Source organism: Bubalus kerabau, chromosome 3 (genome assembly GCF_029407905.1).
Source record: "Bubalus kerabau isolate K-KA32 ecotype Philippines breed swamp buffalo chromosome 3, PCC_UOA_SB_1v2, whole genome shotgun sequence".
Lineage (NCBI taxonomy): Eukaryota > Metazoa > Chordata > Mammalia > Artiodactyla > Bovidae > Bubalus > Bubalus kerabau.
In genome coordinates this window covers 114,007,312-114,023,264 of record NC_073626.1, presented here as the reverse complement: position 1 = coordinate 114,023,264, position 15,953 = coordinate 114,007,312, and the positions used below count along the sequence as shown (strand labels likewise).

The following is a 15,953-nucleotide window of genomic DNA, read 5'->3' as shown; positions in this document are numbered from 1 at the left end:
TTATGACTGAATAATATCCCATTATATATATAACATTATATTATATATAGAATATGTAATATATATGGAAGTATATACATACACAGGCTTCCTTGGTGGCTCAGAAAGTAAAAAATATCTCCCTCAATGTGGGAGACCCAGGTTCGATCCCTGTGTCAGGAAGATCCCCTGGAGAAGGGAATGGCAAAATACTCCCTAGAGAATTTCAAGGACCAAGAAGCCTGGCAGGCTGCAGTCCATGGGGTTTCAAAGAGTCGGATATGATTGAGTGGCTAACACTTTCACTTTCACCTTCATATATCACACAGATTTAGAATTGCTAGATTAGTACGGTAGTCCACTTTTACTTTATTGAGGAACCTCTCTACTGCTTTCCATAGTGACTGCATCAACTTATATTCTCATCAACAGTGTACAAGTGTTCTCTTTTCTCCACATCCTTGCCAAATTTGTTATTCTTTGTCTTTTTGATGATAGCCATTCTGACAGGTGTGAAGTTGTATCTTATGATTTTGATTTATATTTCCCTAATGCCTTGGAATCAGAGAAGGCAATGGCACCCCACTCCAGTACTCTTGCCTGGAAAATCCCATGGATGGAGGAGCCTGGGCTGCAGTCCATGGGGTGGCTAAGAGTCGGACGCTCCTGAGCGACTTCACTTTCACTTTTCCCTTTCATGCATTGGAGAAGGAAATGGCAACCCACTCCAGTGTTCTTGCCTGGAGAATCCCAGGGATGGGGGAGCCTGGTGGGCTGCCATCTATGGGGTCACACAGAGTCGGACACGACTGAAGCAACTTAGCAGCAGCAGCAGCAATGCCTTGGAATATTGAATGAAGCAGGGCAAAGGCTAATAGAGTTTTGCCAAGAAAATGCACTGGTCATAGCAAACACCCTCTTCCAACAACACAAGAGAAGACTCTACACATGGACATCATCAGATGGTCAACACCGAAATCAGATTGATTATATTCTTTGCAGCCAAAGATGGAGAAGCTCTATACAGTCAGCAAGAACAAGACTGGGAGCTGACTGTGGCTCAGATCATGAACTGCTTATTGCCAAATTCAGACTTAAATTGAAGAAAGTAGGGAAAACCACTAGACCGTTCAGGTATGACCTAAATCAAATCCCTTATGATTATACAGTGGAAGTGAGAAATAGACTTAAGGGACTAGATCTGATAGATAGAGTGCCTGATGAACTATGGATGGAGATTTGTGACATTGTAAAGGAGACAGGGGTCAAGACTATTCCCATGGAAAATAAATGATAAAAGCAAGATGGCTGTCTGGGGAGGCCTTACAAATAGCTGTGAAAAGGAGAGAAGTGAAAAGCCAAGGAGAAAAGGAAAGATATAAACATCTGAATGCAGAAATCCAAAGAATAGCAAGGAGAGATAAGAAAGCCTTCCTCAGTGATCAGTGCAAAGAAATGGAGGAAAACAACAGAATGGGAAAGACTAGAGATCTCTGCAAGAAAATTAGAGATACCAAGGGAACATTTCATGCAAAGATGGGCTCAATAAAGGACAGAAATTGTATGGACCTAAGCAGAAGCAGAAGATATTAAGAAGAGGTGGCAAGAATACACATAAGAATTGTACAATAAAGATCTTCACGACTAAGATAATCACAATAGTGTGATCATTCACCTAGATCCAGACATCCTGGAATATGGAGTCAAGTGGGCCTTAGAAAGCATCACTACGAACAAAGCTAGTGGAGGTGATGGAATTCCAGTGGAGCTATTTAAAATCCTGAAAGATGATGCTGTGAAAGTGCTGCACTCGATATGCCAGCAAATTTGGAAAACTCAGCAGTGGCCACAGGACTGGAAAAGGTCAGTTTTCATTCCAATCCCAAAGAAAGGCAATGCCAAAGAATTGCAACTCAGACTACCGCACAGTTGCACTCATCTCACACGCTAGTAAAGTAATGTTCAAAATTCTCCAAGCCAGGCTTCAGCAATACGTGAACTGTGAACTTCCAGATGTTTAAGCTGGTTTTAGAAAAGGCAGAGGAACCAGAGATGAAATTGCCAGCATCTTCTGGATCATGGAAAAAGCAAGAGAGTTCCAGAAAAACATCTATTTCTGCTTATTGACTATGCCAAAGCCTTTGACTGTGTGGATCACAATAAACTGTGGAAAATTCTGAAAGAGATGGGAATACCAGGCCACCTGACCTGCCTCTTGAGAAACTATATGCAGGTCAGGAAGCAACAGTTAGAACTGGACATGGAACAACAGACTGGTTCCAAATAGGAAAAGGAGAACATCAAGGCTGTATCTTGTCACCCTGCTTATTTAACTTCTATGCAGAGTACCTCATGAGAAACACTGGGCTGGAAGAAGCACAAGCTGGAATCAAGATTGCCGGGAGAAATATCAATAACCTCAGATATGCAGATGACACCACCCTTATGGCAGAAAGTGAAAAGGAACTAAAAAGCCTCTTGATGAAAGTGAAAGAGAAGAGTGAAAAAGTTGTTTTAAAGCTCAACATTCATAAAACTAAGATCATGGCATCTGGTCCCATCACTTCATGGGAAACAGATGGGGAAACAGTGGAAACAGTGTCAGACTTTATTTTTTGGGCTCCAAAATCACTGCAGATTGTGATTGCAGCCATGAAATTAAAAGACGCTTACTCCATGGAAGGAGTTATGACTAGCCTAGATAGCATATTCAAAAGCAGAGACATCACTTTGCCAACAAAGGTCTGTCTAGTCAAGGATATGGTTTTTTCGTGGTCATGTATGGACGTGAGAGTTGGACTGTGAAGAAAGCTGAGTGCCAAAGAATTGAAGCTTTTGATCTGTGGTGTTGGAGAAGGCTCTTGAGAGTCCCTTGGACTGCAAGGAGATCCATCCAGTCCCTCCTAAAGGAGATCAGTCCTAGGTGTTCATTGGAAGGACTGATGCTGAAGCTGAAACTCCAATACTTTGGCCACCTCATGTGAAGAGATGATTTATTGGAAAAGACCCTGATTCTGGGAGGGATCTGGGGGAGGAGGAGAAGGGGAGAACAGTAGATGAGATGGCTCGATGGCATCACCAACTCGATGGACATGAGTTTGGGTAAAGTCCGGCAGTTGGTGATGGACAGGGAAGCCTGGCGTACTGCGGTTCATGGGGTCGCAAAGAGTTGGACACGACTGAGCGACTGAACTGAACTGAACTCTGTTATCTATTTTATCTATAGTTAGTTTATGTCTGTTAACCCCAAACTCCTAATTTATCCCTCCCCCAACCCTTTCCTCTTTGATAAATTTCCCAGGTGGTGCTAGTCGTAAAGAATCTGCCTGACAGTGCAGGAGATGTAAGAGATGTGAGTTCAATCCCTGGGTCAGGAAGATCCCCTGGAGGAGAGTGTGGCAAGCCAGTCCAGTATTCTCACCTGGAGAATCCCATGAACAGAGAAGCCTGGTGGGCTACATTCCACAGAATTACAAAGAGTTGGACAGGACTGAAGTGACTTAGTACACATACATGCAACCATAAGTTGTTTTCTATGTATGTGGATATTTTTCTGTTTTGTATGTAAATTCAATGGTATCATTTTTTTTTAGATTCCATATATAAACAATGTTAGTTTCTTTATCTGTCTAGCTTACTTCACTTAGTATGATAATCTCTGTAATCATTATTATGGAATCTTTTACAAGACCTGTCCTCTACTTTCTGCACCCAGTAAATTGCATCTGAAGGGGGTCAATGGATAATCTGTTAGAATATTTTCTGTTTACTTGTGATTTGAACATAAAGGTGTGTGTGTGTGTGTGTGTGTGTGTGTGTATTTTTATGTGTGTGTGTTCTCTTTAACCAGTAATGGTGAACACAATGGTAATATGTGGTTTGTTTCACTCTTACTATTTTTGGGGGGGTAATGGTGGTAGGAAAAATTCAGAGTTAGGTAACTACGATTGTTCTCCAAACCTGAAGTCAAGATAGACTATTTTTTTTTTTAATGCAACTTACAGTTCTTATACATTTGAGTCTCTAACAAGAGCTCTCATATGGATCAACTGTAAATATAATTTTGGCTTAAAAGCCAGAGAAATTTAATTTTAGTCTTGGCCACTCTGTATTCTTGCCCATTAGAAAATCACATAACATTTTTGAGGCACGAGTGTTCTTTTCCATAAATTGGAAGTAGAAGCTAAGACCGTCAAAGATTAGTGATATTGCTTTCATCTCTAAGCATTCACAGATATATACCAACATATCATTCTTAGTACTCTAAGAAATTTGGAGAAGATAAAATCCATTTTATTCTGAGACTTATACTGCACTTTAAATTCTGTTGAATAATGTTTTCTGGTAACAGGAAATGAGCACAATACTAAAAACATTCCCTTTTGATATAATATCACTCTCAAGGATATTTCTTCTCAAGAATGTAATATCTCAGTCTGTGTTCTGATCTCTTTATCTGTAGAAAAATCTCTCTATCCCACAGAAGCAACTGAACAATGTATTTAAAATAGAATTTCATGTTGCTATTTTAGCTCTAGTGCATGATTTTAGGTTTATTATCTATTGAATACTTTAAAATGATATAAATCACAGTAAGAAATTAAGAGGCATATTAAGAGCTCAGCTTTACTATATTGTGGATTAGAAGAAAACAATTTATATATCTCAATTAGAGGCTGCCATTAGTAATAAATTCTAACCTAACCTAAATGCCTTTTGTCATATAAGACATAAATTATCTCAGGTTACTGTGACCAGGAAGGGCATTTAGAAAAGGAAACTCGTAATCTTCCAGTTAAAATTTCTCAGGAATTCTTAATTATTTTCATGATAATGTTAGACTATTTCTTAAATTTGCAAAGTTGGTTTCCAGACAAAATTTTAAAAAGTCAACTTTTTCAATTGTCTTTACTCATTGAATCATATAGGCAGTAGGCATCTTGCTTTTAGTCTAGTTTCTGAAGTGGCCAGGGATTTCACATAAACCTGATATGTGCCTGTTTTTCTTCTTCAGGTTATTATTCTTATTTTCTGAGCTATTCCTATTAGTTTGACTGATGGGAGAAAAATGAAACCAATTTGGAGGCAAAATCATTAAAAATAAATAGCTTATATTCTATCTGGTTTCCCAAATCTATTCTCTCAAGCCTATCTGGGTTCTGGTTCTTCTCTCTCCATTTTCCCATTCACATTTTATTCCCTGGTGTTATTTTCACAATGTGATCTTGAAATCATTCTCTATGTTAGAATGTGTAAGCCCTAGAAGCAACTGTTCTCTGCTTATTATGCTATAATTTGGGTAGCTGCTGCCATATGGATAGCAGTATTTTTGCTAAATAATTGGAATATCTGTACATTTGAACAGCACCCAGTTTTATTAAGCTTGCTAAAGTACTTTCTTAGTTAGTTGCAATTGTATTTGTATAAAAATAACCTTTTAACTGTAAAGTGTATTTTGCAAGTACTAAAGGCTATAAACAAATATTACATAATTTAGAACAAGCATAATAGAAATGAAAATTCTTTCACAATTCAATATTTCACTCATCCATTTTTAATTACTTCTAGCCAGTGCTTTTCCACATGTAGGGAAGATTTAGCTCTGTGGGAATATGTTGATTTATTGAATAGATAATTATGTGGCTTTTGCAAAGCGTTGTGTCAAAGGACTTTTTCAGTTTTTGGTTAAATACGGCAAACCGAACGTAACCATTTATTACTGCTGTATTCTGGAACCGCACTTAAATAACAGTAAAGGAATAAAAAAGGCATGAACTCTCAAGGAGAAATATAATAGAAAATGATATAATAGTTTAAATGAATTGTCAGCAAATGAGGGAAGCTGGGAAGTAGATGGATGCATGGTGGTTTACCTAGCAGGGTGGAAAAAGCTGAATGCTCCGCCTTCAGTTGGACGACCTGCCAAAAGCAGACCAGTATACATTGACACAGCTGTATCAGACACAAAGCCATTTTCCTGTCACATTTTTGCCTCTTCCATCACACACAGAAAGATATTTAACTGTCCTCTTTGCAGTTATACAGGAGCCATCTGACTGAGCTCTGGCCAATGCAATGTGGGCAGGAGTAACATAAGCCATTTACAGGTCAAAATCATAAATCACTCTGGGCTATCCTCTTGCTCTCTCTACCTTTCTACCTAAAGGTGAACTTCGAAGACACATATTCTAGATGGTGAATTTATAAGATGAATACAGGGGCTTCCCTGGGTCCAGTGGCTAAGACTCCATGCTCCCAGTGCATGGGGCCTGGGTTCAATCCCTGGTCAAGGAACTAGATCCCACAAGCTGCAGCTAAGAGTTTGCAGCCACAACTACAGTTGGAAGACCCAGGGTGCCTCAACTAAGAATCCACATGCCGCAATGAAGATGCAAGGTCCTGCCTGCCACAGCGAAGATGTGGCTAGCTAAATTAAAAAGAGAGAGAGAGAGAGAGAGAGGGAGAAGGGTATGAACTGAGTTCTCAAGTCTTTAGGTAGGAGAGAGTCTTCTAGGAAGGCTGATAAACTGCATCAAAGACTAAAGTGTTTGTGAATGGAAAATGAACATTTATTTTGTTAAGTCATAGAGTTTCCAGGGTTTATGTGTTACCAGAATATAGCCTATTCTACTCTGACCAATATAAGATTCTTAGAAGGTTTAAGAATTATAGGCAGTGGTAAGCAACTCTGATGACAAATATGTTCAGTATGCCTAAAAATTATTCCCTTCTCTGAAGAACATAGTCTTAAGTGTGAAACATTGTCCTCTGAGCATGCAGGGTAAGTGAAAACCCATCCATAGTGTGTGAGTATTCTGACAGCTCTTTCTCTAACCAGTTTTCATAAAGCTGATGACTGGCTCTATACACACAGTGCAAGAGATAGCGGAAGTCCTATCTTAGGGAAAATGTGAGCTACAGAGTAGAGACTGATGGAGACCAACATTTGATGGTCTCCAATAAAGTAGTCTGAGTTCTGCATAATCAGCCAACAGAAATGTTTCAATGAGCCTCGCCTGTGATCAAAGAGCTTCCCATCTGTGCTTATGGTACTTCATTTTACTCCATAAGAGTAAAGGATCACTAAAGTTAAAAATAAAGTTATATATAATATTGTCAAAGATATTAAATATTTCACTCATGAAATAAAAGTAAAGTAATATTAAAATAAATTAGGAAATAAGAAAAAAATGTTGGACATTAAAATTTGATTGTAAAATATGTTTAAATTAATTAAAAAGTTTAAAGATAATTGAGGAAATCTCTTTGAAAGAAAAACAATACTGAAAATAGGGAAAAAACAGAATTATATAGGTTAAACAAGGACAAATGAGTTTAATGTTGATGTTTCCAACATAGGAGTTCCTTCCTATAAAACGCCACATATGAAAATATATATCAGATTGAGTGATGACCTAAATAGGAAATCAGAAATATAAAAGTTCTCTAGAAGGAAAAATATGAGAGTGTAACTTATGACATTGGGATAGGAGAAAAAAAGTTTTGTACATGGTGAAAAAAAAAGGCACAAACTATAAAGGGAAAGACTAAAAAACAAACTATTGCATATCACAAAAACACTGTATACAAATTAAAAATAATATTACGAGAAAAGTTATTTGTAGCATAAAGAAACAACAGGTTACTATGTAGAATTTGTATTTCTCTCTGTATATTCACTTTTATCACCTATAATGTGTGTAAGTTTTCATCTTAAGAAAAAGTCATCCCACTAGAAATATGTATTAGTTTCCTATAGATTCTATAACAAATTACAACAAACTAAGAGGCTTAAAACAGTGTAAATGTACTAACTTATAGTTTTGGAGGTCAGAAACCTTAAGAAATCTTGAAATGAAGGTATTCTATTTTTCTCTGGAGGTTCTAGGGGAGAATCTATTTTCTTGCATTTTTCCTGTTTCTAGAGGCTGCTCACTTTCCTTGGGTCATGCATGGCCTTATATTATCCCAGCCTCTGATTCTGTGGGGCTTCCCAGGTGGTGCTAGTGGTAAAGAACCCACCTGCCAATGAACGAGGACATAAGAGACGTGGGTTCTGATTATATTATCACATCTGCTTCTCTGTCTCTGGCCCCTTTGCCTCCCTTTGGACTCTTTTATAGTTACATTGGGCCCATCTGAATAATCCAGGATCATCTCTTCCTCTCAATATCTTTAACAGTTGCATCTGCAAATTTTCTGTTGGCAGGTAAGGTTCACAGCTTAGACATGTTCGCAGCTTTCAGGAATTAGGATATGGACATCTTTGGGGGACCACTAGTCTACCTATCACAATGCACAAATAATATGAATGGTAAATTCATAAGATAGAAATCTGAGTAGTCACTAATGATTCAAGAAAAATATAAATACAGCTCAGTGGTAACCTGGAAAAAACAAATACAATTACTCAACATTTGGGGAAAAAATAAGTCTAATAATACCAAGAATTTTAGCATGTAGGAAAGGAAAAATATCACAATACCTATTATATTGCTTTACATGAATATTTATGGCCCAACTTCAGACAAAAATACTAGGGAATTTGCTCACAGATGTATAGCAACATAGAGACATGCAAAGGAAAGTTTAAAACATAATCCTATGGAAAAGAAATTAAGCACAACTAAAAGGTATACTAATAAGAACATGAATAAATAAATTTCCCTGTATTCTTGTTGGAATATTGCTCACTAATAAAAATGAATGTGCCATATCTGCATTTTTCAAATGGATGTAGAAATCATAATATCAAATGAGAAAAATGATTTCCAGAGTAATATGAACAATAAATAAATATTTAAGTAAAAATTTTTAAAACATACCAGACAATAAATGTTATTTCTGAACATATACCTACTTAAAATATAAAAATGTGTAGAGAATAATGGAAATCAATTTCAAGGTAGTAGCTGTGTATGAAGAAGAGAGATGGAACTAAGATTGTAAAAGACATAGGTTATTTACCTGAATTTATAATTTTTAAACATTTATTTAACAAAATCTGAAGCTAAATGTTAGCTTTTGCTAGCAGAGTATGGGGGTGTTTGTTATATTACTCAGCTTTTCTGAATGCTTCTTTAATATTATCTTAAAGTAGTAATTGAAGTGTAAATGAAATGAGGGTAATTTTCTGTTGGTTTTTAAAAGTGTTTCTGTCCTTATTTTGTAAGTAAAGAGATTTCCTTACATTTCCAGAGGAAGTAATATTAACTAGAGTAATTTTTGGTTTCAAAGGTTTCCTTTACAGTTGAATACTTGTGAAGTAATTTGCAAATGACAACATACTCTATAAATGTCAAGAAGGTTTAATTACCTTGGCTTTTCTGTCTTTTTTTTTAAAGCTAAATTAGCAGTATATGTCTGTTTTATTAAAAAGCATATCACCTTCTGTGAAAGAATTGAGTCTTATTTTTGTATAGACAATAACCTTTGTTTGGGGCTTTAGTTTGTAAGGTGACTCTACTTGGGCTGAAAGATATTAATACTATAACTCCGGACAGGGTAAGCAGATCACATTTTATTATTCTTTTTTCCATAGATAATGAATCTAAGTAGCCTTGAGACTAAGGTCATGCAAATGTATTTTGATACAGAATTCAGGATACAGATATTTCTGATAGACCGTTTACTGCTTAATCCACTATTTCAGAAAAAGAACTAATCTCACTGATTATGTTAGACCAGGGCTTTATGTGGTACCTTTTATGATTACTCTTTTCAATAAAGGAGGTAAGTTGGTAAAAATAATATTAAATATTGCTATTAACTTATAACATTAAAATAGTAAATATGTAATCCTTAAAACATATGCCCATCCTAATTCCAAGAATTAGAAGCTGGTTTCAGAATTACAAAACCCCTTGATTAATTCATCCAACTCCATGCAAATGCTTGTACTGTTGGGGTCTTACCCCTTCTTCTGGTCCAATAGGAAAAGTTCGTTCAGGGAAGATGAGAATGACAACTGATAAATGGTAAGGACCAAACCACTACTTCTGTAGACAAAGAACTGTATAGTGTGGGATCTTCATTATGAAAAGAAGAAGAAAATCAACTTTGGAAATTAAAACTTTTAAAGTATACACACATTTAAAAACTTTATTAAATCCATTTACTAGGGCTACCTTAACAAAATACCATAGACTGTAACTTAAACAACAGATATTTATATGGTCACAATTCTGGAGGGTGGATCAGGTGTCAGGAGGACTGACTTCTTCTAAGACTCTCTCCTTGGCTTGTAGAAGGTTGTCTTCTTTCCATGTCTTATACTCTTCCCTCTGTTTGTGTCTGTGCCCTAATCTCTTCTTATAAGGACACCAGTCATACTGGATTAGGGCCTACCCTCATGACCACATTTTAACTTAATTACTGCTTTAAAGACTCTGTCTTCAAGTACAGTTACATTCTGAGGTATTGAAGGTTAGGACTTCAACGTATGAATTTGTGTCAGGACATGACTCAGCCAATTATGTTTTCTGAAAAGTCAAAACCTAGAAACTTGTTAATCAACAGCTTTCTGTTGTGTCATAAGTTTAAAAGAGGTGGTCCTTCCTTCCATTCTCCCCATTGTGCAAAGATGGTACATTATGATTTAGGTGGGAAATTTTCAACAAAGATTCTTCCTATTTTCTCTCAATCCCAAGACCCCCATATATCTAATTGAAGTGAGTAATGATAATGAGGTATACATTGCTTTTTTCATTTTGAAGGGGATCATATGATCTGAATAGACTAAAAAATATTGTACCAAAAATTTATATCATTGTGAAATTTGAAAACCATACTAACTGTCTGTGGTTTCATGAAGGATGCATGCAAGCATGCTTGCTAAGTTGCTTCAGTCATGTCCGACTCTTTGCTACCCCATGGACTGTAACCTGCCAGGCTCCTCTGTCCATGGGATTCTCCAGGCAACAATACTGGAGTGGGTTGCCATGCCCTCCTCCAGGGAATCTTGCCCACCCAGAGATCAAACCCATGTCTCTTAGATCTCCTGCAGTGGCGGGGGGTGGGGGGGTTCTTTACTACTAGTGCCACCTCGTGCCCTTCATGAAGGACATCTGTACTGAAATTTCATCATAGTTTACTCATTGATCTGGCTGAATATAAACATATATTATTCTCCCCTGCACCATCTTCTATAATCTATTTCTTTAGTGGCTCCCTTGCTGCTGCTACTGCTGCTAAGTCGCTTCAGTCGTGTCCGACTCTGTGCGACCCCATAGACGGCAGCCCACCAGGCTCCCCCGTCCCTGGGATTCTCCAGGCAAGAACACTGGAGTGGGTTGCCGTTTCCTTCTCCAATGCATGAAAGTGAAAAGTGAAAGTGAAGTCGCTCAGTCGTGTCCGACTCTTAGCGACCCCATGGACTGCAGCCCACCAGGCTCCTCCGTCCATGGGATTTTCCAGGCAAGAGTACTGGAGTGGGGTGCCATTGCCTTCTTCTATTGGCTCCCTTAATTTTCACTATTTTTCCAAGTCAGAAATTTGGAAACATTTTAATACTTATCTCTTTTTAAATACATACAAAGTAGCCATTGCCAAACTCTGTAGCTGTTGTTCCACCAGGTCTCATAGGCCCAGTTTTGAAAGTCAGTGTTTGAACAGTGTTTGAACCCTTTCTTTGATTTACATTCCTGTCAAAATTATGCTTTTCTTTCATTTGAAGTAATGGATGTCTTTGACTGAAGAAGGGAAATACTAACAAGGTGAAAAAGAAACGAATGTCAATTAATACTTGAATTATTATTATCTTCCTACATGAATCTGACTTCCTCCACTTAAAATTATTTAATACTCAATTAAATCCAAAGTCCTTAGTCCATGACATGAAGCTTTTCCAGACATACTTTTTACATAACTACATTCCTAATATTTGTTCACTTTTCTCTTTGAATTTTATGTGCCCTAAATGTGTCCATTATGGCTTTTACTTTCTCCCATTGGTGTGCTTTTGAATATTTGACCACCAGTTCTAGTGGGTGAAGGTTCAGAGTAGGGTAGGGGGCTTGATCTGTAGCATTTGCTGATTTCTGTAGTGTAACTACTCTGACCATGGCTAAGTTTAAGCTAGTTACATGAAATCAACTGGCTTGCAAAATTCTGGAAATTTTACAGTTGGTCCTTGTTGAATAGTATATCCAGTTCTAGCATACCACTGGTTCCTATGCCCACAAATTTTACCTCAAGGCTTCAAATATGCTACTTATTTGACTTAATTTTAAGTCTTCTTTCTGTGCCTGAGAAGTTCCCATTGATTTTTTAAAGTGTGTTTCAGATGTCCATCCGTTTTAGAATTGCCCCCCTATCTTTACCCCAGCTTTCCTGTGTGGTCTATCACTGCCTCATTAGTTTTTCTCTTCATCATTGGAAATGATTTTATGTTGAGTTGACCACATTATCATATCTTTTTATTTATTTATCTGTTTTCCAATTACATTGTTAGCATTTGAAAGCGCTTCAGTTTTGCAGATGAGAAAATTGATGTGCAGAGCCTAACAATATGGGGAAACATAATGCCACATTTGTTTATTTTTAATAGACCAGTATGTAAAAGAATGGACCGATTAATAATCAAAAGCTTACATTTACTTTTCTGTGACCTTACACAAATGATTTAGCCTTCCTGACCTTAAGTTTTCTCATCTACAAATGGACGTAAAAACAGGTAAACTCATGAGACTGTTGTAAGAAAATGCCTGTGAAGCACAGTGCAGTATCTGACACTGAGGAACCACTGAGTAAAGAGGAACTGTAGGCTGTGTCAGAAAGGGCAGGCACATGAGAAGAACCTCCATTATTTCGGAGGATGCTTTGGACAAGGTACACGATAGACTCATCTTACTTATGTGTCTTGTGAGAGTGAAACATTGTAACTTCACAGTTTCAGATGAAATCCAGTGTTCATTCTTAACATGTAAGACCTTCAATAGGTTTATCATGATGCCTCTAACATTAAAAAAAATTTTTTTTCTCTTACTTTAGAGCTTATCATTAAAACTTGAAAAACCCAGGTTTCAGGTTTGTTTGTTTGCTTTTAATCCAGACTAGGTGCTTCATAATGTGATTGCATTCTCTTAGCCCATGGCCTGCTGTTTTCTGTTTCTATTCCTTCAGCCTTTGCATGCAAGATTCCTTCCCTTTGACTGTCCAGTCCTGCATCATGCCGAAAGACTGTGAAACCACTGAGTGGTCTTCCTGGAGCCCCTGCTCTAAGACCTGTCATTCAGGGAGTCTCTCACCAGGATTTAGGAGCAGGAGCCGCGATGTGAAGCACGTTGCTCTTGGAGATGGAAAGGATTGCCCTGAACTTACCGAGAAAGAAGCCTGCATTGTCGAAGGAGAGCTTCTGCACTTATGTCCCAGGTATTGTGCATTCTTTGGCATGAGTGTTCAGTTCTATATAATCTGAGTTTATGTGATACAGACATGTTACCGATCACTATAGCTGTGTCCCATACTTGTCGAGTCTTCACTCAGTGCAAAGTTTCATATGAGGCAGTAGAATGCAATGGGGTTAGGGCATAGGCTGCGTTGATTCCCTGGCCTCCAATCCTACTTCTGAGACTTTCCAGTTATGTGCATTTTGGCAAGTGAGTTAAATCTAGTGCCTCAGTTTGCTCTTCTACTAACTGTATTCACTTCATCTAGCACCTGCCATAGCATAAATGTTTAATAGCCATTAGTTATCATTACCTCATGTGCCAGACCTAATTTTTCTGATAATCTAAGAAGTCATTCATCAGCATCTTCATTTTGTAAATAAGGCCATTGATGCTCAGAGACATTAAGCAATTTCTGAGGTTACATAGTTAATGAATGACAGCCCCCTGATTCTAATGACACTCTTTCTCTGAAATTCACTGCCACCCTGGGGCACTCTTTCTATTTCAGGTCCCTAGGGAAATGGAAAATGCTGGAAACGGGTTGACACAAATTAATAGCTAAATAGAAGACCTTGATATTGGTTTTATTTTGCCTGATTGTGTCGCCTTTGGTGAAGACCCCAGTGTATTTTCATCTGGTTGTTGGCTTACAATGGACTCAGTCTGATAATGATAGAAGTTGTGCAGAAGTCGGTTGTGGATGAATTTGTGATAATTCCTGCTGCACAGCTGCACTGAACTATATCTTAAGTCTGTAGCTATAGTAGATAGATCTTTTCTAGTTTCTTATTGTATCTAAGATTTGAGACCATTTCCTCAGTGAAACAGTGAAGCAAAACGTAACGTACTGTAGGAATTAATCACCTGGGATATGTGAAGTATAAGCAGGTTACAGACTCACCTGGTGTTGTTGATGGGCCTGGCTATTCCTTATACTTGAAAGAATGCATGTGAGAGGAGGGCAGAGGTTGGGGAGTGGGGTATCGCTGAGCAAGTTCCTCTTTTCACATTCTTGGTCACACACTTCTTCCATCTCACCATAGAAATCTGGGTCAATTCAACATACTCCTTATATAATGATTGTTCATTTTTTAGTAAGATGACCACTTATATTTACATCATTTCTTTCCTGAAAAAGAGAGAAAGCAGATGCAGTTCCTGATTCTTGACAGGTTAACCTACTGTCACAGAATCCTTCCTAATTGTATTGAGCATGTGTTCAGTCTTTCAAGACACTAATTTTGGGGCAAAGCATGAGATTGGAAATAAAACCTGGGATCTCTGTCCTTTTTGAACTTGGATAGACCTTGGGTTAAAATTGTATACCATTACTTTTTAGCTGTATATGTTTGAAAAAGCTATACAACTTCTTTAAGACATTCCCCTCATCAATAACATGTGTCTAAATATGCTGCCTGTGTTGGAGGTTTAAGAGCTGCAGACTAGCACTGTCTATCCCACTGCTTAGCACATAGGAGGTACTACAGGTGAACTGATTCTTATTGTTATTTTCAGGTGGGTTCATTTTCCCCAGTAAGAGAATCTCCTCTTGGAAGGCATACTGTAATGAGTTCAATTCAGTTGCTCAGTAGTCTCTGACTCTTTGCAACCCCATGCTGCACTGCAGCATGCCAACTTTCACTGTCCATCACCAGCTCCCAGAGCTTGCTCAGACTCATGTCATCCAACCATCTCATTCTCTGTTATCCCCTTCTCCTCCTGCCTTTAATCTTTTCCAGCATCAGGGTCTTTTCCAATGAGTCAGTTCTTTGCATCAGGTGGCCAAAATATTGGAGCTTCAACTTCAGCATCAGTCCTTCCAATGAATATTCAGGACTGATTTCCTTTAGGTTTGACTGGTTTGATCTCCTTGAAGTCCAAGAGACTCTCAGCAGTCTTCCCCAATACCATAGTTCAAAACCATCAATTCAACACTCAGCTTTATAGTCCAGCTCTCATATCTATAAATGACTACTGGGAAAACAATACCTTTCATTAGATGGACCTTTGTTGGCAAAGTAATGTCTCTGCTTTTTAATATGCTGTCTAGGTTGGTCATAGCTTTTTTTTTTCCCAAAGGAGCAAGTGTCTTTTAATTTCATGGCTGCAGTCACCATCTGCAGTGATTTTGGAGCCCAAGAAAACAAAGTCTGTCACTATTTCCATTGTTTCACCATCTATTTGCCACGAAGTGATCGGACCGGATGCTATGATCTTACTTTTCTTTTCTTTTTCTTTTTTTTTTTGATCTTACTTTTCTTAATGTTGAGTTTTCAGCCAGCTTTTTCATTCTTCTTTTTCACTTTATCAAGAGGCTCTTCAGTTTCTCTTCACTTTCTGCCATAAAGGTGGTGTCATGTTCATATCTGAAAGTGAACGTGAAAGTGAAGTTGCTCAGTCGTGTCCGAATCTTTGTGACCCCGTGGACTGTAGCCCACCAGACTCCTCTGTCCATGGGATTCTCCAGGCAAGAATACTGGAGTGGGTTGCCATTTCCTTCTCCAGGGTATCTTCCCAACTCAGGGATCGAAACCAGGTCTCCCACTTTACCCTCTGAGCCACCAGGGAAGCCCATATCTGAGG

The 15,953-nt window shown here is 38.0% G+C and overlaps 1 protein-coding gene across 1 annotated transcript in view; it reads left to right on the top strand.

Moving 5' to 3' along the window:
* THSD7B (thrombospondin type 1 domain containing 7B) overlaps nt 1-15,953 on the top strand; it is a 1,243,680-nt gene that overhangs the window by 548,094 nt on the left and 679,633 nt on the right. The window contains exon 6 of the mRNA XM_055572703.1: nt 13,102-13,350. Within this exon, the coding sequence (XP_055428678.1) occupies nt 13,102-13,350 (249 nt within the window). The remainder of the gene's footprint in view (nt 1-13,101; nt 13,351-15,953) is intronic.